Genomic DNA, 24517 nt, shown 5'->3' with positions numbered 1-24517 from the left:
AAAATTCTCTAGGAAGGAAGGGCAGGAGAACAGAAAAATAATCAAAAGCCACACTTCCTAGACTTAAGCAGTGAGAGATGCCAGCCACCCGTTTGGGACCAAACTGGGCAGATTTGGGGTGTCTTCTCCTCTTCCACACCTGAGCACTCCTCCACTCCCTCTTCCTCAACTTCCTGCCCCAAGCAGCACCCTTTTTGCCGCTCTTGCCACCCCACCTTTCTCGGGCTTCAGGTCCTCGACTTCAGAGTCTCCAAGCTTTCCCTCTGCCTCCTTTCTCACCCCAGCAGGGCAGTCCTGGGGGCTGGAATGGTGTGGATTTGAGGAGTTTGCCAGCTGACAGGGTACAGAATTTAGCTGAATTCACACTCTTCAGCAGCTCAAGGAAAGCAAGCAAAGTGCAAAACTTCAGCAAGTTTATTAGAGAAAGTTTATTTTGTTTTGTTCTTTAACTTTTGTTTGTTTTTACCCTAAGTATAGGCTAAAACCTGGGAGACCGAGAAACTAAACAGTAATTGACAGAAGGAAAATTGGAGCACCAGTCGCTGAAAGGAAGTGTATGAAGTGACTGGATAGTGATAAGATGGCTTATGGAGTTTCTGCCACGTGCCATGTGCCTGGCAGTGCGCTGGAGACATCATGATGGACAAGCACACTACATCTCACTCACAGATCTGACAGTCCGGAGCCAGAGGCAGACAGACAAGCCATTGGCCACTGATATTTTAATATGAATAGTGCTAAGAACAAAAAAGTACAGAGCAACACAAATGCATGAGATAGCTGGGGAATATCCAGGAAGGCTTCCAGGAGGAAATGACCTCTGAGCTGAAACCCAAAGGATGAAGAGAAGCCTGCATGAAAGCCAGCGTGCTGGAGAGAAAAGAGTACATTAAGGGTACTGGAAAGAGCTGAGTGTGGCTGGAGAGGCCAGCTTGAGACTGCAGAGGCTGACAGTGGCTAAATCAAAAGCAGGCAGACCACCGCGTGCTCCGTGGGTCTTGGCTGGAGTATGAAGAGGCTGAGACATGTAGTGCTCAGAGCCGCTTCCAAGACCTTTTTCTCCCTGTGTGAACCTATGTACAGTTCAGGCTGACTTACTGAAGCATTTCTGTCCAACTTTTAAATCTCCATATTCCGTGAGAGTTCCGCAAATGCTCATAAATACAAAACAATCAACAGTCCAACCCATCTCAAGTAGAGTGAGTGGGGGACACGCCCTGACTCCCATGTTTTTTCCTGTCCTTATTTTTGCCACCAGCAAAGCCCAATCAAAGGTTCTCCACGATTACATAACCAGACATGGCAAGTAAGCCTCAGCAGACACACAGGATCTGACCATTTCCCCTTCGGAAACTATAAAACAACGAAAGCGGGCTGGGCGTGGTGGCTCACGCCTGTAATCCCAGCACTTTGGGAGGCCAAGGCAGGAGGCTCACAAGGTCAGGAGTTCGAGACCAGCCTGGCCAACATGGTGAAACCCTGTCTCTACTAAAAATACAAAAATTAGCCGGGCGTGGGGGTGGGCACCTGTAATCTCAGCTACTCAAGAGGCTGAGGCAGGAGAATACTTGAACCTAAGAGGCAGAGGTTGCAGTGAGCCAAGACCGTGCCATTGCACTCCAGCCTGGACAACAAAGTGAGACTCCATCTCAAAAAAAAAAAAAAGAGGCCGGGCGCGGTGGCTCAAGCCTGTAATCCCAGCACTTTGGGACCGAGACGGGTGGATCGCGAGGTCAGGAGATCGAGACCATCCTGGCTAACACGGCGAAACCCGTCTCTACTAAAAAATAGAAAAAACTAGCCGGGCGAGTTGGCGGGCGCCTGTAGTCCCAGCTACTCGGGAGGCTGAGGCAGGAGAATGGCGTAAACCCGGGAGGCGGAGCTTGCAGTGAGCTGAGATCCGGCCACTGCACTCCAGCCTGGGCGACTGCGAGACTCCGTCTCAAAAAAAAAAAAAAAAAAAAAAAAAAGAAAAAGAAAAAGAAAAAAAAAGTGAGTGTTTGCAGAACATGTAGAGTGGCCTGTTCACCTGGGTTGCCAGCAAGGTCTGGACTCACCATCCAGTGGCAAGAACCTGATTAATCCAAGGTGTTTATTTCCTTTTGATAAACAGTAACATGTAATTTTCCATTTTTAGACACAATAATTGCTTTAAGAGCAGTCACCAAAATCAGTACTTAGAGGGAGTGGTTTTCCCTCATAAGAGGACGACAGCTCAGTTTAAAAAATAATTTTTTCTAAAAGTCCCTGCCTTGAGGCCGGGCGTGGTGGCTCACACCTGGCCAACATGGTGAAACCCCGTCTCTACTAAAAATCAGTCAGGCGCGGTGGCACACACCTGTAATCCCAGCTACTAGGGAGTTTGAGGCAGGAGAATTGCTTGAACCCAGGAGGCGGAGGTTTCAGTGAGCCAAGACCCTGCCACTGCACTCCAACCTAGGCAACAGAACAAGCCTCCATCTCGAAAGAAAAGAAGAGAGAGAGAGAGAGAGAGAGAGAGAGAGAGAAGAAAAGAAAGAAGAAAGAAAGAAAGAAGAAAGAAAGAAAAAAGAAAAAGAAAAAAGAAAGAAAGAAAGAAAGAAAGAAAGAGGGGAAGGAAGGAAGGAAGGAAGGAAGGAAGGAAGGAAGGAAGGAAGGAAGGAAGGAAGGAAATTAGTGTCTTAGACATGATTCAAGAGACAAGCAGTTTTTTGAAAAACATGGTGTTCAAATAGAGTGAAGGAGAAAAAGCCACCCCTCCCTGCCAGGCCCCCCAGCAAATTTACCCAGAACTTATCCCACCTGGGGCTCCTCCCTCCTGCAGCTAAATTCCTAGAATTTATTTTCCAGGAATTTAGACAATCCGCACTGGCTGCCTCCACTCTCTCATCTGACTTCCCTATCTGCCTGAAGGGCCCACTTGAAATTCAGGTTGTGAGCCGAACTTGCAATCTTACAAACAGAAAATGCCCTGGCATTATTCTTGCCTGCCTGCTCACACATTCCAGCCCTCCCCACCGCCTGGCCACCAGAGACAGAGGACAGAGGCGTGGCTGGCAGCCACGCGCCCTTGGGGAGACCACACACCTAGGTAAACACTGGCTGGAAAGGCCCAAGGGTGTCCAAAGCCTCCCCTTTCACCTGGCTGGGGTTGGGGAACCTTAAGGCCAAAACTCCTCCACATAGGGGTCAAGCGCCCCCGCCCCACCCCCTACCCTGCCCACTGCAGCCCAGCATCCAGAGGATGTCAGGAGCTCCTAGAGGAGAAAGCAAGGTGGGTACGAGGCTGTTTGCCAGGATGTGCTAAAAGGCTCTGCGGTTCCAAAATGCCTAAGCTGGCCTGCTGATGGGCCTGAAATAACCACGTGAGAGACCCATCCCTCAGGGTCTAAAAACTCTCTTTTTAAATATAAACGTTCAAAAGCAATAACATATATGACACTGACACTCTCCAGGACCTTAGTTCCTCAGGGTACAAAGCTGCTATTTGAAGGAAGTCTGGATAAAGGGGAAAGCGGGCAACGAAAGGCGCACTGTTTGGGGATTGGGGACCCAGTAGGGTAAGGGGTGAGGTCCGGTGGCCACCCCTTGGGAGGTGTAAACCTGGCCTCAGCAGCTTCCCGACATTCCCCCAGGGTCTTCTTTCCCACCTGCTCGGCCCCTCTTTGCTCCCCTCTGTGTCCCAAGCCTCCAACCTAGTCTGCGGGCACATGGCTCACAGCAACCCCAGGGAACAAAACTCTGCCTAGCAATGGGGCCCAAATATGGCCTGGCGATTGACAATTCGGCCAGTGGGGTGTGGCCGCAGATGCTTGCTAGAGACCAGGGTCTCATGCCCTTGATTCTGAGTGCCCCGGGCTTGCTGGATGGGGGGCTCACCGGGTATCATCCCGTTTCTGGTTGGAGCAAGGGACTTGCCTCTATATTGAAAGCGCGCTGCTTTACTTCGATTGTAGGTTTGTTTGGAGTGCTAGAAGGGATTTATGGAGACAGGGAGTGGGGCTAAAGTCCCCTCAAAGTCCCCCTTTGACACAGTCCTTGCTCCCTGTGAATCCGCTCCCTCTTTTTCTTTCCTTCCTCTCCACGCCCTTTAACGCTCCCTGCCGCTCATTGCAAGCCGCAGCCCTTCCCTCCCCCTCGACCTAGGGCTTTGCTCCTCCCCTGCTGCCTCCCCCGACACACCTCCCCCCACTATCCACCCCTCAGCAAGACCCCTGGCCACATTGCCCGCCTCTGCCCATCCCGGGCTCTTTCTCATGTTTTCCCCCTTAGTTTTCTGCTTGCTTTCTTCTTCTCCAGCTCCCCATAATCTCCGGAATGAAGAGCAAGCGGTCCAGGCCAAGTGCGGTGGCTCTTGTCTGTAATCCCAGCACTTCCGCAGGCCAAGGCAGGAGGATCGCTTAAGCCCATGAATTCCAGACCAGCCTGGGCAACACAGCAAGACCCCTGTCTCTACCAAAAAAAAAAAAGGCGGGGGGTGGGGAGGTGGTCAACGAGCTGGGCATGGTGGCGCATGCCGGTAGTCCCAGCTACTCGGTAGGCTGAGGTGGGAGGATGGCATGAGCCTAAGATGTCCAGGCTGCTGTGAGCCATGATCATGCCACAGCACTCCACCCTGGGCAACAGAGCGAGATCCTGCCTAAAAATAAATAAATAAGTAAATAAATCAACATTTTTTTAAAAAAGAGCAAGTGGTCTGAGCTGAGCTTGAGGACGACGGAGTTCCTTCCCCTTGGGAGGGTGTCGGGGTTCGTGGGGTCGGGGGAGCTGCTCCATCCAACCAGGAGGTCAGGAAGACTGAGATCCTTCTACTCACACCATGGATTGCTGGCAAGTTCTCACTTCAGGCTAAAATCAGCCTCGCCCTGGAGCCAAGCAGGGCTGGCAGGTGAAGAGATACAGGGAAACTGTCAGGGGCAGGAGCAACTTTGTTTCACCCAAAATTCCTCCTTGCAGCCCCCTTGCATTTACAGGTTCTCCCCCAGGCAGGAGGCTCAGCTCCTCGGGGCCCTGGCTGGCCAGAGGGGTGTGCATGAGGCCTGGCCTGTATTTTCCTAGCTGCAGGGCAGCGGGAGGCCATGGGCTTAGCCAGGGCTCGGGGGGCTTCCAGGCTGCGTGGGCCCGGTGGTCTGGGACCAGTGGGTGAGTCTCATTACAATGCAAATGATTTGATCACAGTTTCTCCCTTGTTTATTATTACAGTGGAAGAGTGAAGACTCAGGAGAGGAAGGACCCAGGAGAGCCTTGGGAGGGACTAACAGCAGCCAGGAGGCTGCCTGAACGCTAAACCCTACACCCTCCTCCCCAAAATGGGCAAATGGTTGTATGTCCCAGTCTTTTCCTTTCAGGGCTGGACCTGAAACCTGCCAAGCTGCCTGGCTCTCAGGTTTCATTCTGAGTTCATCCCCCTTCTCTTGCTCCCTGGCCTGACCCTGCTAAACCTCCCACGCACACATCTCCACTTCCACACTTTTATTCCCCTGTCCTTCTGCCTGGAATGCCCTCCCCACACTCCTCTCCAAACCTTGAAATAGTTATACACTGTTATTAACAGTCTTCCTGGTACCAGAGCAAGCAGAATGCTATTAAAAGCATGGGCTTTTCAGTCAGCACAGTGTAAATCCTGACTCTGCTATTTGCTAGCTGTGTGACCTTGGACATCACGCTTAACCTCTCTGAGCCTCAGTTTCTTTGTTTATTAAATGAGAACCATCATGCCCACCTCATGCGGTTGTTGTGGAAATGAAAAGAGAGAAAGCATGTAAAATACATACACAATGCCTCACACATACTAAAAATATATAGGAATAGCTAACACAGTATTTACTATATGCTGACCACATTAATTTAAATCATCCTCCCCACAAAGCTATGAGAGAAGGTACCATATCATCCCTATTTTATAGATTAAACAAACAGGGTTGGGGATGTGGGCTCACGGCTGGAATCCCAGCACTTTGGGAGGCCAAGGCAGGCAGACCACTTGAGATCAGGAGTTTGAGACCAGCCTAACCAACATGGCAAAACCCCGTCTCTACTAAAAATACAAAAATTAGCTGGGCGTGGTGGGCACGCCTGTAGTCCCAGCTACTGAGGAAGCTGAGGCAGGAGAATCCGGGAGGCAGAGGTTGCCGTGATGGTGCCACTGCACTCCAGCCTAGGTGACAGAGTGAGACTCCATCTCAAAAAAAAAAAAAATACAAGTAAACAAAACAAAAACAAAAAAAAAACTGAAGCACAGTGAGGTCTGATAACTTGCCCAAGGTCACACAGCTAGGAAACAGCAGAACTGACAGCTGTTATTATTATTACTGTTATTATTATTATTATTTCCCTACTAGATGGTAGGCTCATTGAAGAAAGGGGCTTTGCACATAATAATTGGGGTTTTTTAATTTGTTTTTTGAGACTGGGTCTCGCTCTGTCACTCTGATTGGAGTGCAATAGCACAATCACAGCTCACTGCAGCCTTGAATTCCTGGCCTCAAGTGATCCTCCTGCCTCAGCCTCCCAAAGCATTGGGATTACAGGAGTGAGCCATTGTGCTGAGCCATAATAACTTTAGTAACTACTTTCAAGAATGTTAAAAAGTCCAAGTTCAAGTCCCTGCAAATTTCAAGGGGCATCCTCTATTTCCTAAAATTCCCCCAGAAAAGAAATTCCCAGCTTCTTCAGGGAAACAACAGTGACATCACAGAGAAAACAAAAAAAAAATTTTTTTTTAAATCAGAAAGCTTGGATAGACTTTGACCAGGTCACCTCTTCCCAACTCTATGAGTTGAGACCAATCACTTCGCTTCTCTGAGCCTCACCTTTCTGGTTTGTAAGTTAGGGTCAGCAAATGCCAGAGCTGCCTGCTTGCATGGGCGGAGCTGGGAACCCAGTGTGAGATCTCAAGAGATAAGGCGCTCTGTGGACTAGAACGCCCTGTCCAAAGAGAAGGTCTTTTCATTCGTAACCCTTTCTCATCCTTGGCCCCACTACTGGGAAGTTTTTCTGTTAGGGCCAAGCCTCAAGCGTGTGGTAGAAAATAACAGAGGCATTTAAAGGGAAATGAAACCACCCTTCTCAGCAGAATGTTCCCCACACATTTGCCGTGGCCCATGGCAGTGCCTCTGCTGGGCGCCTTCAGCCTTAGGAAGCACTTGCGCGGCTGCCTGACGCCACGGGGCAATTCAGAGGCTGGTAAACAGCCCATGGCATTCCGGGCCCGTGGCAGGCATTCATGCACGGAATTCTTTGTCCTCGTGAGGAAGGACAGAGAGTTGCTCTGTGCTGCAAAGCTCAAAGCCAGAACTCCATTTTCAAAACCCCCAGCCCGAGATCACGCCAAAGCTAAGCGTGCCACCAACCCCTGAAAGTGTGCCTGTGAAATAAACTTGCCCAAACTGGGACTTTTTTCTTGAAAATTTGGGTTTCCTTGTTAATTCTAATGAGGAGGCATGGAAACATTACTCCTACTTAACCAAAGAATTGAAATTAACATACCCATCATGTGGCTCCTGACAGGAGGCACCAAAAAGGAGCCAGCATCACTTGTGTGGTATTCCTGCCCCAAAGTTCATAACCTGAACCCAACCATGAGGAAACAGCATCAGACAAACCTAGATTGAGGGACATTTCTAGAAAACCGGTCCCACACACTTCAAAAATATCAATGCCATGCATGACAACAAAAAGCTGAGAAACTATCCCAGATTAAAGAAATAAAAAGCCAGGCACGGTGGCTCACGCCTGTAATTCCAGCACTTTGGGAGGCCAAGGTGGGTGGATCACTTGAGGTCAGGAGTTCGAGACCAGCCTGGCCAACATGATAGAACCCTGTCTCTACTGAAAATACAAAAAATTAGCTGGGCGTGGGTCGCCTGTAATCCCAGCTACTCAGGAGGCTGAGGCAGGAGAATCGCTTGAACCCGGGAGGAGGAGGTTGCAGTGAGCCGGGATCGCGCCATTGCACTCCACCTGGGCAACAAGAGTGAAACTCCATCTCAAAAAAAAAAAAAAGAGAGAGAAAGAAAGAGACCAAGACAACTAAATCTCATGTGAGGTCATCAACAATTGCAGCCCAAAGAGGAAAAAAAGACATTGTGGCCGGGGGTGGTCGCAAATCTCCGCGCTTTGGGAGGCTGAGGCAGGCAGGTCCCTTGAGGCCAGGAGTTCAAGACCAACCTGGCCAACATGCTACTAAAAAATACAAAAATTAGCCAGGTATGGTGGTACACACCTGTAATCCCAGCTACTCGGGAGGCTGAGGCACAAGAATCCCTTAAACCTGGGAGGTAGAGGTTGCAGTGAGCCGAGATCACACCACTGCACTCCAACCTGGGGGACAAAGAGAGACTGTCTCAAAAAAAAGAAAAAAAAAAAGACATTACTATAAAGACAATTACTGGGGCAATTGGTGAAATGTAAATATATACTACATATTAGATAATATGTCAATGTTTTGTTTTCCGAATTTAATTATTGTATTGGAGTTTTCTGGTCTGTTTGTTTGTTTGAGACAGAGTCTCATTCTGTTGCCCAGGCCGGAGTGCAATGGTGCAGTCTCGGCTCACTGCAACCTCTGCCTCCCCCGGGTTAAAGTGATTCTCCTGCCTCAGCCTCCCGAGTAGCTGAGATTACAGGCACCCACCACACACGGCTAATTTTTTGTATTTTTAGTAGAGACAGGGTTTCACTATGTTGGCCTGGCTGGTCTGGAACTTCCTGACCTCAAGAACTGCCCACCTTGGCCTCTCAAAGTGCTGGAATTACAGGCGTAAGCCACTGCACCTGCCCTGTATTAGAGTTATATAAGAGAATGTCCATACATGCTGAAGTATTTAGGGGTAAAGGATCATGATGTCTGTAATTTACTCTCAAATGATTCAGCACAAGTAATAATAATTATAACACCTATATGGGCCAGGTGCAGTGGCTCGTGCCCATAATCCCAACACTTCAGGAGGCACAGATGACCTGGGGTCGGGAGTTCAAGACCCGCCTGACCAACATGGTGAAATCCTGTCTCTACTAAAAATACAAAAATTAGCCAGGCATGGTGGCGCACACCTGTAATCCCAGCTACCTGGGAGGCTGAGGCAGGAAAATTGCTTGAACCTGGGAGGTGGAGGTTGCAGTGAGCCAAGAATATGCCACTTCATTCCAGCAGCCTGGGCGACAGAGTGAGACTCTGCCTCAAACAAACAAACAAACAAACAAACAAAAAATATATATATATAAGGAGAGAGAGAGAGAGAGATTAAAGCAAACAAAATAAATGTTAGCAATTGGTGAATCCAAGTGAAAGCTATATGAATATTCATGATATTATTCTTGCAACTTTTCTGTATATTTGCATTCAAAATAAATACACTTTTAAAAAAAAGAAATTTCAGGTACACAATTAGCTGCATCTCCCACATGATGTTTTTTAATGTCACAGCTAATGCAAAATACCAAAGAGCTAAGGTGGCACTCTGAAGTGGAATACGTATACAAGCAACATGCAGAGTCCGCGTGGGTGCTGCACTTTTGCTTTGGAGTGCTGGAGACACAGCAATATTTCAACAGTTCAGTCTTTGCTCAAAACATTTGACACAACTTCCCAACCACACAGGAAAGTTAGTCACACACATAATCACGCCTTGCTTTTGACCCCAAACAACCCATCCACCTAATTAACCAGCCTTGTGTTTGTGTGTTTGTTTGTTTGTTTGTTTTGAGATGGAGTCTGGCTCTGTCCCCCAGGCTGGAGTGCAGTAGCATGATCTCAGCTCACTGCAGCCTCTGCCTCCCAGGTTCAAACGATTCTCCTGCCTCAGCCACCAGAGTAGCTGGAATTACAGACGTGTGCCACCACGCCCACCTAATTTTTATGTATTTTTTAGTCGCAATAGAGTATCGCCATGTTGGCCAGACTGGTCTCAAACTCCTGACCTCAACTGATCCGCCCACCTCAGCCTCCCAAAGTGCTGGGATTATAGGCATGAGCCACCGTGTCCGGCCCAACGGTAGATTTTTTTCACAGAAGTAAGTGTAGAGCTTCCCCAGGTGACCACTGAGAGCAGAATTGCCATTGGGACATATGCGTGCTTCTTTCAGAAAAAACTGTAGCATTACTTTATGATCATACTTTAAATCCTAGTTTAAGAAACCTCAATGTATAAAAATTCAAACTTACCAAACAGAAAAAAAGCAAGAGAATGAGAACATTGTCCTGGTAATTCTTTCTTTTTTTTTCTTCTGAGACAGAGTCTCGCTTTGTCGCCCAGGCTGGAGCACAGGCTCAAGTGATTCTCCTGCCTTGGCCTCCTGAGTAGCTGGGACTATAGGCGAGTGCCACACTGGGCTAGTTTGTTTGTTTTCTGAGATGGAGTCTTGCTCTCTCACCCAGGCTGGAGTGCCGTGGCACAATCTTGGTTCACTGCAAACTCCACCTCCCAGGTTCAAGCAATTCTCCTGACTCAGCCTCCCAAGTAGCTGGGATTACAGGCGCCCACCACCACGCCCAGCTAATTTTGTATTTTAGTAGAGATGGGGTTTCCCTGTGTTGCCCAGGCTGGTCTCAAACTCCCGAGCCCAGGCACTCCAACTGCCTCGGCCTCCCAAAGTGTTAGGATTACAGGCGTGAGCCACTGCATCTGGCCCCGTCCTGGTTATTCTCTGTCTGTTCCCTCCACCTTCCGACTCCTACTCCTGCTTCTCTCCCCTACTCTGTGCCCCAGGAAGTGAATCACCTGCAACACCTGGCTCCCATGCCCTCCAGTGGAGACAGGGGTCAGGGTGTTCCTCCCTGCTTCACACGGCAGGCAGTTCTGGCAGATGCTGGTCCTCTGTGGCTATAGCCCCCACTGAGGATTCCTCCTTTACCTCCTGCACACGCTGGACTTCAGGAACACCACTTCTTCCTCACACCCTTCAGGGCCAGGGATAGTACCAGCTTCCTACTGTCCCTGGGGGCCTCACCACCCCTTGTGGCCTCCTTTGCTTGCCCCTGCCCACTACTCCACACACTCTCTTTATTAAAGTCTCTCTGATTGAACTATCTTCAAATGGAACTAAGTTTGCCAGAGGGAACCTGACAGATAGAGAAATGAGTGTGAGTTTATGAAAACTATTCCCTGGGCCAAGCACGGTGCCTCACACCTGTAATCCCAGCACTTTGGGAGGCCAAGGAGGGCGTGATTGATTGAGCTCAAGGAGGGCGTGATTGATTGAGACCAGCCTGAGCAACATGGTGAAACCCCATCTCTACAAAAAATACAAAAATTAGCCCAGCGTGGTAGTTGAGCTTGAGAGGTGGAGGTTGCAGTGAGCTGAGATCGTGCCACTGTACTCCAGCCTGGGTGACAGAGCAAGACCCTGTCAGGAAGAAAGGGAAGGGAAGGGGGAAGGGGGAAGGAGGGAGGGGGGTAAGGGAGGGAAAGAAAGAAGGAAGGGGAGGGAGGGAGGGAGGAAGGAAGGAGGAAGGAAGGAAGGAAGGAAGGAAGGAAGGAAGGAAAGAAGGGAGGGAGGGAGGAAGGAAGGGGAGGGAGGGAGAGAGGGAGGACTGTTCACTATTCCCTGCCATTTGTGAGCCCATGGTGTATTTCAAAATAATTCTGTTTTCCCAGATGCCCCCTTAACCACACCACTGTCCACACACAGTCACGCTACCTAAAGCAAGGCTGACCTTGAGGCTGCAGTCCTTGCAATTGCTCCTTGCTGAACTCTGGGAAAGAACATTGTGGAGTCCAGCCCCTTCCCAGTCTCCTGACACTGCTCTCACCCTCGAGTGCAGGAACCAGGACCTTAAAGTGTCAGACCTTGCAAGGCTGGGTCTCTGCAAGACTTTAGGGGATAGGGCGGGCACAGTGGCTCACGCCTGTAATCCCAGCACTTTGGGAGGCTGAGGCAGGCAGATCACGAGGTCAGGAGTTCGAGACTAGCCTGGCCAACGTGGCAAAACCCCATCTTTACTAAAAATACAAAAATTAGCTGGGCATGGTGGCAGGCACCCCCAGCTACTCGGGACGCTGAGGCAGGAGAATCTCTTGAACCTGGGAGGCAGAGGTTGTAGTGAGCTGAGAGCACGCCATTGCACTCCAGCCTAGGCAATAGGAGCAAGACTCTGTCTCCAAAAAAAAAAAAATTTAGGGGATAACTTGGACCACCCCTATCAGGAACTGAGGGAGGGCAGGGGTGGGCAGTGATGAACGCATCAGGGAGAACAGGGAAGCCAGGGGTAAAGAGCATGGGCAGGCAGAGGATGGGCAGGGTGAGGCAGCTAGGGTGGGCCCTCCAAGAACCACATAAGCCCCTGTGCCTCCTCCCATGCCGCCGCTGCTATGGTAACCATCACTGAGGGAAGCAGCATTCCTGTTCTGTGGCCACTGCTTCCAACCCAGACCTGACATTGAGAAGAAGGTGGCTAGAAGACTCTCAAGTTTGCATGGCCAGTCCCTTGTCCCTTCTCCATCCTACCCACCCCTCACCGACTGTCCCAGCCAATGAGATCACCGGCTTCATTGTCCCTGGTATATGTATGATTTCCACGAGTTTATTGCCATGGCTCAAGGTATTCAGTTTTTTCCTTTTTTTTTTAGACGGAGTCTCACTCTGTTGCCCAGGCTGGAGTGCAGTGGCGCAATCCGGCTCACTGCAAGCTCCACCTCCCAGGTTCACATCATTCTCCCACCTCAGCCTCCCCAGTAGCTGGGACTACAGGCACCCACCACCACGCCCGGCTAATTTTTTTTTTTTTTTTTTTTTTGTATTTTTAGTAGACATGGGGTTTGACCGTGTTGGCCAGGATGGTCTCCATCTCCTGACCTCGTGATCCGCCTGCCTCAGCCTCCCAAAGTGCTGGGATTACAAGCGTGAGCCACCGTGCCCGGCCAAGGCAGTCCAGTTTTTCACACCCATCACATCACTTGCTCTGTGGAAATCCTCAGAAGAGGAATCTGAGATCAGTGGGACTGGGACACAGCTAGCCACATGGGACTCAGAAAACATTTATTGAATGGACACTGGGGCCACCACGAGTCTGCATCACTTCTTCCTCAAGCTAAAACAAATTTTTTAAATTGATATATTATTGGACAACCTGGGTAGTTCTCCCCAGAGGACTTTCCAGCATCCTAATGGGCATTCCTCCCTGGCTGTGTACAGAAGTGCACCCCACCGTCGCCCACTCACCCCACCATCACCCACTCACCCCACTGTCGCCCACTCACTGCACCATCTCGCCCACTCGCCCCACCGTCACCCACTCACCCCACCGTCACCCACTCGCCACACCGTTTCACCCACTTGCCCCACCGTCGCTCACTCACCCCACCGTCGCCCACTCACCCCACCATCACCCACTCACCCCACCGTCGCCCACTCACTGCACCATCACCCACTCGCCACACCGTTTCACCCACTCACCCCACCGTCACCCACTCACCCCACCGTCACCCACTCGCCACACCGTTTCACCCACTTGCCCCACCGTCACCCACTCACCCCACCGTCGCCCACTCACCCCGTCGCCCACTCACCCCACCGTCGCCCACTCACTGCACCATCACCCACTCGCCACACCGTTTCACCCACTCACCCCACCATCACCCATTCGCCCCACCATCACCCACTCACCCCACCGTCACCCACTCACCCCACCGTCGCCCACTCACCCCACTGTCGCCCACTCACCTCACCGTCGCCCACTCACCCCGTCGCCCACTCACGCCACCCTCCAGACACCAGGGCTACTCATCTTGAGCAGCACACACACTCTGACCTGCCCCACACTCTTGGCTTCAGAGTAGAGGAATGAACAGATGGGTTTCCAGCGTGGTTGGTTGAGTGAAAGCAGCATCCCGGGGACAGCCCCAGGCCCTGTTAGGACAGATCGTGATGTGTGCAGTTGTGTGCGCCATTGAGCCTGAGCATGCTTATGGCTGGAGTGTCTGGTGTGGCCCAGTGCAACCAGGGGGTTTCTGTAGAAGATGGGCTCATGCCTGTCTCTCTAGGAGTTCATGCCAGCTCTCGTGCTCTCCGTAAGCATGTATCTGACTGTCACATGAATGCTGCACACTTCATTGTGGAGCCGTCATGCAATGTATAACCCAAATACCTGGGCGAACTCTGGCACTATGAATGCTGCTATCCCAATTTTAAGGGTGAGGAAACTGAGGCTCAAACAGGTTAAGCATCTTGTCCAAATCACAAAAGAAGCTGTAGGTCGGTTATCTAAAAAGCAGCAGGGTATCCAGGGCCTCCCTCCCAACCTATCTCTTTCCAAAACCAGGAGCCACCCTTCAGCTCCAAAACCCCCAGGCACACTGGCTCTGCTGGCCGAGGTGAGGATGAAGCTGGGGAATGCATGTCTGAAATCCAAGCAAGGACAGATGGAGCCCGCACTGGCAGGAGATCCCACTGACAAGTTGGTACTAGACAGGGAAGGATGGGGTGGGAGCTATTTTATCTCTGTTCTGGGGGGATCCAGAAAGGTGCAGAGCTGCCTCCACTGGCAGAAATGTGGCATCTCTAAGGCAAGGGAGACAAGCTTGGTCCAGGTACAAGAAGGCATCACCCTCTGACCAGCAATGACCAATATTAGGAGCCAGTGACTAGAACCACCCCTCCCCCACCCCCACATATTGTCAACAGAGCTGGAAATCAAAAGGGGACTTTGGTCAGAAGAATTTTTCATAATATTTAGTCCTACAATGGACTAGAAAGAACCACAAAGATACCTTATACAAGATCGGCACCCTGGCCAGGCGCAGTGGCTCACACCTGTAATCCCAGCAATTTGGGAGGCCGAGGCGGGTGGATCACTGTAGGTCAGGAGTCTTAAGACCAGCCTGGCCAACATGGTGAAACTCTGTCTCTACTAAATACAAAAATTAGCCCGGCGTAGAGGCAGGTGCCTATAATCCCAGCTACTCGGGAGGCTGAGACAGGAAAATCGCTTGAACCCAGGAGGAGGAGGTTGCAGTAAGCTGAGATTGTGCCACTGCACTCCAGCCCGAGCGACAGCAGTCACTCAGCAAACCTGCAGCCGTGTCAGGGATAAATGGCAGACCAGCGATTCCTAAGCAGAGCCCTTTCGGTAATTCCAGGAGGCCTTTTAACTGTTCACATGTCTAACCCATTTAGAACCAGTTCTAATTCAGACATGAATTGTATATTCATATCTGAGGATACAAAGTAGGTGAGTGGGTCCTGAGGCCAAGCCTCCCCTTGATTTCTCAGCAGTGGCACAACCAGCCTCACCATGAGAATCAAGAAGCAAAGATTTTTCTCCCACTAGCTCCCGAAGATCACTGCCTTGTCACTGATGAAACTAGCAATGCCACCAGATGGATCCGGTGTGAACAGTCATAGCTGGCTGTGCCACTTCCCCAGGTTTCACACGCCCGCAATGCAGAATGCAAAGGCACAAGACATCAAGGTTAATAAACAGTTTTATTTGCCTTGTACAGCATCAATTTTCTTACATTCTCAGTTAATTGGCCATTAAAGTGCTGGAAATTTTCTTAATCATGATAACATTTGTTAAAAAGAAATCAGAACTAATATCAGGAACATGGCGGCCTGAAGGAAACATTTTCCTTACAAAACACAGAAAATGGAAGCCCCTCATGTTGAGGGGGTGGGTTGGACAATTTGCAAACAGGTTCTAATTTCCTCTCACCCTCAGCACCAAACTGGCTGGGACCACCACCCCTGGGTGAAAGAAGCAACGCTAAAGAATCCTAAAAACACCCACACACTCTGACTGCCGCCACCTCTGGGCCATCTGTGGGTGTTTGCTGTCTGAACAGATCCAATCTCAGGAAAGAGGAAGACCTGACCTCCGTCTGCAACCCATCACCCCACCCACCCTTACTAACAAAAGCCCCCAAAGTCATTACAATGAAAAAGTGGGTTTCCATTACCCCAAAACTAACAATGTTCAGTAAAAATGAGGATAATAAACACAAAAGCTTGCGTAGTAAACAGGAGCTCTCAGCAGTCAATGCAAAAAATATATATATATGAAATCTTAAGGCAAATACTGTTGACTTTGCACATGGGCTGGACGAACTTGGAACTCTTTACCTATCTGTATAGTTCCAGGAGCCTACAGGCGGTCGGTTTTTCAGCGCTTGCCACCGGGCCAGGCAAGATCTTTGCATGATTGCTGAGGCGGTCGGTGTGCTTCCCTTTGGAGTTTATATAGGAACACACCCAAGGCTGTTTTGTTATATATATATATATATATGTACACACATACAAAGGCCTGCTACTCTTTCTTTGTGGAAACTGACAGCTCCACCTCAGGAAGCTGGATGCCAACCTTATTCCCACTGTCATTGCTAGAAGAGGAGGACAGTCGGGATTTCTTAGAGGCCAGGGACACCCCACTCCCCTGTAACTTGCCTGTCTCATCATCACTCCCAGTCACCTCATAATGACCTTTGCTCTTTGACCCCAATCCACCAAAGGTACCGAATTTCAGCTTCCCGTGTTTCCCTTTACCTTTCCCGCCTTCCAGCGACACCTCCCCACCTTCAAACTCCAGAGTCCCCGTCGGGGTGGAAGGTCCAGAGAACTCTCTTTCATCACTGAATGAATTTGAGCGGTGCCGTGGCTTCTTACTTTTAAATAAGGAGAATTTGCCTTTTGGTGAAGAGGCTTCGGCCTCTGCCTCTCCTTCCAGAGAGCCCAGGCTGGCCTTTGAACTTTTCAGGTCACCTTTGGACCCAGAAATAGATGCTTCTGGTGAGCCAGTGACACCACCTTTCCCTTTAGGTTTGGAAAAATTAAACTTGGGCATTTTGATTTTGGACTTTTTCAGTTTGACTTCAGACTCTTCCCACTCGCCGTCTCCAGCACCAGCTTGGACACTGGCCTCTGCTTTAGGGAAGTGAACATCCACCCCCACTTCTCTGCCAACCAGCTCACGGCCAGAGAAGGTAAATTTGGGGATCTTCATTTTAGGGAATGTTACTTTTCCAGATCCACTTTCCAAGTGACCTTGAGGCCCAGACACACTCAGCCCAGGAGCCTGGAGTCCGATCTGACCTCCTTTCACACCTCCTTCCACCTTTGGTCCTGAGAAATGAAGGCCCCCAGCAAACTTAGATGTGTCCAAGTTGAGAGCAGAGGAGACCTGGGGTCCCTTCCACTCACCTCCGGAACCTTTAACACTCACATGCCCTTCACCGAGGCTGATGTCTGGGGCACTGACACCCCCTGAAACGTCCACACCTCCTTTGACTTTTGGGCCCTTCAAGTTGATGGCAAAATCTGACTCAGGAGATGCCATATTCAAGGAAGGCCCCTTCACACTGACATCGGGAGCAGGCCCGTGGAAACCTACTTCTGAACCTTTCAGACCACCTTTGATTTCAGGACCAGAAATCTGCCCAGCTGGGAGTTTCACATTCACACCTGGCAGGTTCACATCACATCCAGAGGACTTAATTCCAGGCATCTGGAGGTTTCCTTCTAGGCCTTGAACACTGATGCCTGGAACACCTCCTCCAACAGTGGGGCCTTTGATCTCGCCAGTGGCCCCAAGGCTCCCTTTCACTTTTGGTCCTTCCAAGTTCAAGTCCACATTCGGTGGTGAAATCTGAGGCCCTTTCAAGTTCACATCCACACCTGGCCCCTTCAGTTCTCCGGAAACCTGTGGCCCCTTGGCATGAACGTGCAAGTCGGACCCTGGAGCAGAGATGCCAAATTGGGGCAGGTTCATTTTGGGAAGTTTAATGCTGCCTTCGGATGCCTCCAAGCTTAGATCAGGAGCTCCTACGGATACTTTAGGGCATTTGATGTCACCAGAGACAGCCAGGTCTCCCTGCAGGCTTGGTCCCCTCAGTGTCACATCTGGTGCCCCAACATTAAGCTTTGTGGTAGCATCGATCCCTGGCACTTTCACACCGTCTCCTCCCACCTGCACTTTGCCACCGACACCGCTGAGGTCGAGCCCTGGAGCATGCACCTTCATGCTGGGAACAGATGCATCCAGGTCTCCCTTCAAACTTGGTCCTTTCAAGTTCAGATCAAGGTCAGGCCCAGAGACTTTTGGCATAGAGAGGTTCACTGAAGGCAAGTCTACTCCCGGCCCCTTTAGAGAAACATCGGGCCCTTCAAGCTTAACATCTGGTCCTCTCAAGTCTCCTTCAAGAGAGGGTAGCTGAGCATGGATGTCGGCTCCCCCACCCTCCATTTTCACACCAGGGATGCCGATCTTGGGCATGGAAAACTTGGGGAACTTAATTTTTGCTTCCGGACCTTGCAGATCTACATCTGGTCCTTCCAGTCCCACGCTGGGGACATCACCCTTCATCTTTGGTCCTTTCAAGTTCACATTCACATCAGGGATGGAGACTTGAGGGGCAGAAATGCCGAAGGAAGGTGTTTTGACTTTAGCATCTGGGCCTTCGATGTTGACGTCAGGTGCATCCAAGTTTGCCTGCACTTTGAGTCCTTTCAGGTCACCCTCTATTTTTGGCATTGAGATGTCCACACCTGGCATCTTGACCTTGGGAGCCTTCGCCTTGATGTCAGGACCTTCGACGTGAATCCCTGGCGAAGAAAGTTCCAGATCAGGTGCCTGGAGTTCACCCTCCAATTTGGGGCTAGGGAGAGGAGCCTCAGCTTTAAATTTAGGTGATTTAATGTCAAACTCTACATCTGGGAAGTACATTTTTCCAAACATCGTTTTCTTGGTTTTCGGCGATTTCACGTCGACTTTGAGTGCAGCATCCGGCCCTGCGATGTTGACATCTACATCGGGAGCCTTGAGACTGGCATCAATTTCAGCCCCAGGAACATTCAGGTCAAATCCCTGTTTTTTGGCCTTAATTTTAGGACCACTCATATGAATTTTAGGCATTTTAAACTTACTTTTCTTCCCCTTGCCACCAACACTAATTTCAGGAGTCTCAAGGTTCAGCTCTGCCTCAGGAACAGTGACATCTAGTGAAGGTGATTTGATGTCAGCTTTGGGACTTTTTGCCCCAAATCCAAACTTGGGTTTCTTAAATTTGGGGATTTTAACATCTGGCCCTTCGATGTTAATATCTGGGCTGTCCATGTGTACATCTAAGCTTGGAGCTTCAACTTTGGGCCCCTTGAGGTCCACTTCACCACCTTCTAACTTCGGACCCGAAAATCCAATTTTTGGTGCCTTGAGATGCAAATCAACATCAGGAGCAGTTACTTTAGGAGCAGATATCTCCAGTGACGGCATCTTCAAAGACGGGCCACTGAGTTTGGCATTGGGGCCTTCAAAATCCAGGTTTGGACCTTTAAGGTCTACTTGTGGGCCTTTCAAAGTCCCTTCAACCTTAGGGACAGCCACATCATACTCTCCTTTTACTTTGGGTCCTTTCAAATCTAGGTCAACATCAGGTATGGAGATCTTGGGAGCTTTGATATTAATTTCAGGCATCTTGATCTTGGGGCCCTTCAGTTTTGCATCTGGACCTTCGATATTCACATCTGGAACATCAATGTCCACCTTGGGTCCCGAGACATCGATGTCGGCCTTGGGCAGGTTCACATCCACATCTGGGCCCTCTCCTTTGAAGCCAGGCATGCTGAATTTGGGCATTTTCACCTTGGGCATCTTCAGGTGCCAATCTGGGCCTTGAACATCCACATCAGGGGCGTTGATGTCCACTTTGGGGCCCTTGATGTCAACTTCTGGGCCCTTGAGATCGCCTTCCACTTTAGGAAGGGAAACATCCACATCGCCCTTCACTTTGGGGCCTTTCAGGTTTAAGTCAAAGTCAGGCATGGAGATCTTGGGGGCTTTGATGTTCATCTCTGGCATCTTGAACTTGGGGCCCTTTAGTTTCGCATCTGGACCTTCGATATTCACATCTGGAACATCCATGTCCACCTTGGGTCCTGAGACGTCAAGGTCAGCCTTGGGCAGGTTCACATCCACTTCTGGGCCCTCTCCTTTGAAGCCAGGCATGCTGAACTTGGGCATTTTCACTTTGGGCATTTTTAGGTGCCAGTCTGGGCCTTGAACATCCACATCTGGGACATCAACGTCCACTTTGGGGCCCTTGATGTCAACTTCGGGGCCCTTGAGGTCGCCTTCCACTTTGGGCAGAGAAATGTCCACATCGCCCTTCACCTTTGGACCTTTCAGATTCAGGTCAACTTCGGGCATAGAGATCTTCGGTGCCTTGAGGTGCAGGTCAGGCATTTTAAATTTGGGGCCCTTCAGTTTCCCTTCTGGACCATGAATGTCAATATCAGGAGCGTCAATGTCCACTTTAGGGCCTTTGACATCCACTTGGGGACCTTTCAGATCTCCTTCCAGTTTAGGAACGGAAATGTCCATATCTCCTTTTATCTTAGGTCCTTTCAAATTCAAATCAATGTCACTCATGGAGATTTGTGGGGTTTTGAAATGAACATCAGGCATCTTAAACTTGGGACCTTTGAGCTTTCCTTCAGGACCTTCGATGTCTACCTCTGGCCCTTTCAGATCACCTTCCAGCTTAGGTAGTGAAACATCCACATCACCCTTTGCTTTTGGACCTTTCAGATGCAAGTCAAAGTCAGGCATTGAGATCTTGGGGGCTTTGATGTTCATCTCAGGCATCTTAAATTTGGGGCCCCTTCAGTTTTCCTTCTGGACCTTCAATATTGACATCAGGGGTGTCCATGTCCAAACTGGGGCCTTTTATATCAATTTCAGGGCCCTTGAGATCACCTTCCACTTTGGGTAGAGAGACACCCACATCGCCCTTCACTTTGGGGCCCTTCAAGTTAAAGTCAAGGTCAGGCATGGAGATCTTCGGGGCCTTGATGTTCATCTCTGGCATCTTGAACTTCGGGCCCTTCAGTTTTGCATCTGGACCTTCAATACTGACATCAGGGGCATCAATGTCCACTTTGGGGGCAGAGATATCAATATCAGCCTTGGGCAGGTTCACATCCACATCTGGGCCCTCCCCTTTGAATCCTGGCATGCTGAACTTGGGCATTTTCACCTTGGGCATCTTCAGGTGCCAGTCTGGGCCTTGAACATCCACACCAGGGGCGTCAATGTCCACTTTGGGGCCCTTGATGTCAACTTCGGGGCCCTTGAGGTCGCCTTCCACTTTAGGAAGGGAAACATCCATATCGCCCTTCACCTTGGGGCCTTTCAGATGCAAATCAAAGTCAGGCATGGAGATCTTGGGGGCTTTGATGTTCATCTCAGGCATCTTAAATTTGGGCCCCTTCAGTTTTCCTTCTGGACCTTCAATATTGACATCAGGGGTGTCCATGTCCAAACTGGGGCCTTTTATATCAATTTCAGGGCCCTTGAGATCACCTTCCACTTTGGGTAGAGAGACACCCACATCGCCCTTCACTTTGGGGCCCTTCAAGTTAAAGTCAAGGTCAGGCATGGAGATCTTCGGGGCCTTGATGTTCATCTCTGGCATCTTGAACTTCGGGCCCTTCAGTTTTGCATCTGGACCTTCAATACTGACATCAGGGGCATCAATGTCCACTTTGGGGGCAGAGATATCAATATCAGCCTTGGGCAGGTTCACATCCACATCTGGGCCCTCCCCTTTGAATCCTGGCATGCTGAACTTGGGCATTTTCACCTTGGGCATCTTCAGGTGCCAGTCTGGGCCTTGAACATCCACACCAGGGGCGTCAATGTCCACTTTGGGGCCTTGATGTCAACTTCGGGGCCCTTGAGGTCGCCTTCCACTTTAGGAAGGGAAACATCCATATCGCCCTTCACCTTGGGGCCTTTCAGATGCAAATCAAAGTCAGGCATGGAGATCTTGGGGGCTTTGATGTTCATCTCTGGCATCTTGAACTTAGGGCCCTTCAGTTTCGCATCTGGACCTTCGATATTCACATCTGGAACATCAATGTCCACCTTGGGTCCTGAGACGTCAAGGTCAGCCTTGGGCAGGTTCACATCCACTTCTGGGCCCTCTCCTTTAAAACCAGGCATGCTGAACTTGGGCATTTTCACTTTGGGCATTTTTAGGTGCCAGTCTGGGCCTTGAACATCCACATCTGGAACATCAACGTCCACTTTGGGGCCCTTGATGTCAACTTCGGGGCCCTTGAAGTCACCTTCCACTTTGGGCAGAGAAACGTCCACATCACCCTTCACCTTTGGACCTTTCAGATTCAGGTCAACTTCAGGCATAGTGATCTTCGGTGTCTTGAGGTGCAGGTCAGGCATTTTAAATTTGGGGCCCTTCAGTTTCCCTTCTGGACCATGAATGTCAATATCAGGAGTGTCAATGTCCACTTTGGGTCCTGAGACATCAATGTCAGCTTTGGGCAAATTAACATCCACTTCTGGGCCCTCTCCTTTAAATCCTGGCATGCTGAATTTGGGCATTTTCACCTTGGGCATCTTCAGGTGCCAGTCTGGGCCATGAACATCCACATCTGGAGCATCAATGTCCACTTTGGGGCCCTTGATGTCAACCTCAGGGGCCTTTAGATCACCTTCCATCTTAGGCAGAGAAACATCCACATCTCCTTTCACCTTAGGGCCTTTCAAATGCAAATCAAAATCAGGCGTGGAGATCTTGGGAGCTTTGATGTTCATCTCTGGCATCTTGAATTTAGGGCCCTTCAGTTTTGCATCTGGACCTTCGATATTCACATCTGGAACATCAACGTCCACCTTGGGCCCTGAGACGTCAATGTCAGCCTTGGGCAGGTTCACATCCACTTCTGGACCTTCTCCTTTGAAGCCAGGCATGCTGATCTTGGGCATTTTTATCTTAGGCATCTTCAGGTGCCAGTCTGGGCCTTGAACGTCCACATCTGGGGCATTAATATCCACTTTGGGGCCTTTAATATCCACATCAGGAACTTTCACGTCACCTTCCACTTTGGGCAGAGACACATCCACGTCACTCTTCACCTTGGGGCCTTTCAGGTGAAGATCAATGTCAGGCATGGAGATCTTGGGGGCTTTGATGTTCATTTCAGGCATCTTGAACTTAGGCCCTTTCAACTTTCCCTCTGGCCCTTCGATATTCACATCTGGAACATCAATGTCCACCTTGGGGCCTGAGACATCAATGTCAGCCTTGGGCAAGTTCACATCCACATCTGGGCCCTCTCCTTTGAAACCAGGCATGCTGAACTTCGGCATTTTCACCTTGGGCATCTTCAGGTGCCAGTCTGGGCCTTGAACATCCACATTCGGAGCATTAATGTCCACTTTGGGGCCTTTAATGTCAACTTCAGGGCCCTTAAGGTCGCCTTCCACTTTGGGCAGAGAAACGTCCACATCACCCTTCACCTTGGGGCCCTTCAGGTTTAAATCAATGTCAGGCATCGATATTTTGGGAGACTTCAGATGCATCTCTGGTACCTTAAATTTGGGTCCCTTCAATTTACCCTCTGGGCCTTCAATGTTAATGTCAGGAGTGTCAATGTCCACTTTGGGGCCCTTGATGTCCACCTCAGGGCCTTTTAGATCACCTTCCACTTTGGGCAGAGACACATCCACATCACCCTTCATTTTTGGTCCCTTCAAGTTCAGGTCAAAGTCAGGCATGGAGATCTTGGGGGCTTTGATGTTCATCTCAGGCATCTTGAACTTGGGGCCCTTCAGCTTTGCATCCGGGCCTTCAATATTCACATCTGGAACATCAATGTCCACCTTGGGTCCTGAGATGTCAAGGTCAGCCTTGGGCAGGTTCACATCCACTTCGGGGCCCTCTCCTTTGAAGCCGGGCATGCTGAACTTGGGCATTTTCACTTTGGGCATCTTCAGATGCCAGTCTGGACCATGAACATCCACATCTGGGGCACTGATATCCACTTTAGGGCCTTTGATATCAACCTCTGGCCCTTTCAGATCCCCTTCAAGTTTGGGAAGAGAAACATCCACATCACCTTTCACCTTGGGGCCCTTCAGGTTGAAGTCAAGGTCAGGCATGGAGATCTTGGGAGCTTTGACATTCATGTCAGGCATCTTGAATTTGGGGCCTTTCAAGCCTCCCTCCGGACCTTCCACATTGAGTTCTGGGCCCTCAGTGTTCATACTTGGGCCCTCTATGTTGATGTCTCCTTTTGGCAGATCCAAAGCTACATCTGGCCCTTCTGCTTTTAAGCCAGGCACACTGAATTTGGGCATTTTCATCTTGGGCATTTTCAGATTCCAGTCCGGACCATGAACATCCACCTCAGGTGCATTTAGATTGACTTCTGGTGCCTTAATATCCACTTTGGGGCCTTTCAAGTCACCCTCTAAATTGGGACCTGCAACATCTAAATCTCCTTTGACTTTAGGACCTTTCAAATTTAGCTCCACATCAGGCACAGAAACTTTGGGAGATGAAATACTCAGGAAAGGCATTTTAAACTTGGATCCTTTCACTTTTCCTTGGACCTCGACATCAGGAGCATTAATATCAACTTTTGGACCTGTTATGTCAATATCTGGCTTTTTACCTTTGACATCCACCTCAGGTGTCTGAACTTTGGAGCCTGAAAAATTAAATTTGGGAAGCTTAAAACGAGATTTCTTTGACTTGCCTTCAATATTAAGCTTAGGACCAGAAACGTCCACTTCTGGGCCTTTATA

General features: G+C 49.9%; 1 protein-coding gene across 1 annotated transcript in view; it reads right to left on the bottom strand.

Annotated features, from left to right (window-relative positions):
* Positions 1–15383: 15383 nt before the first annotated feature.
* The window catches only part of AHNAK (AHNAK nucleoprotein), a 32584-nt gene continuing 23450 nt past the window's right edge, over positions 15384–24517 (bottom strand). The window contains 3 exon segments of the mRNA XM_033206741.1: positions 15384–20566; positions 20568–21613; positions 21616–24516. Coding sequence (XP_033062632.1) covers positions 16223–20566; positions 20568–21613; positions 21616–24516 — 8291 coding nt within the window. The 3' untranslated portion in view covers positions 15384–16222.

The sequence above is a fragment of the Trachypithecus francoisi genome, unplaced genomic scaffold, assembly GCF_009764315.1.
Source record: "Trachypithecus francoisi isolate TF-2019V2 unplaced genomic scaffold, Tfra_2.0 Lachesis_group8, whole genome shotgun sequence".
NCBI lineage: Eukaryota > Metazoa > Chordata > Mammalia > Primates > Cercopithecidae > Trachypithecus > Trachypithecus francoisi.
The sequence above is the reverse complement of the archived record's forward strand: the minus strand, read 5'-3'. Positions and strand labels throughout refer to the sequence as shown.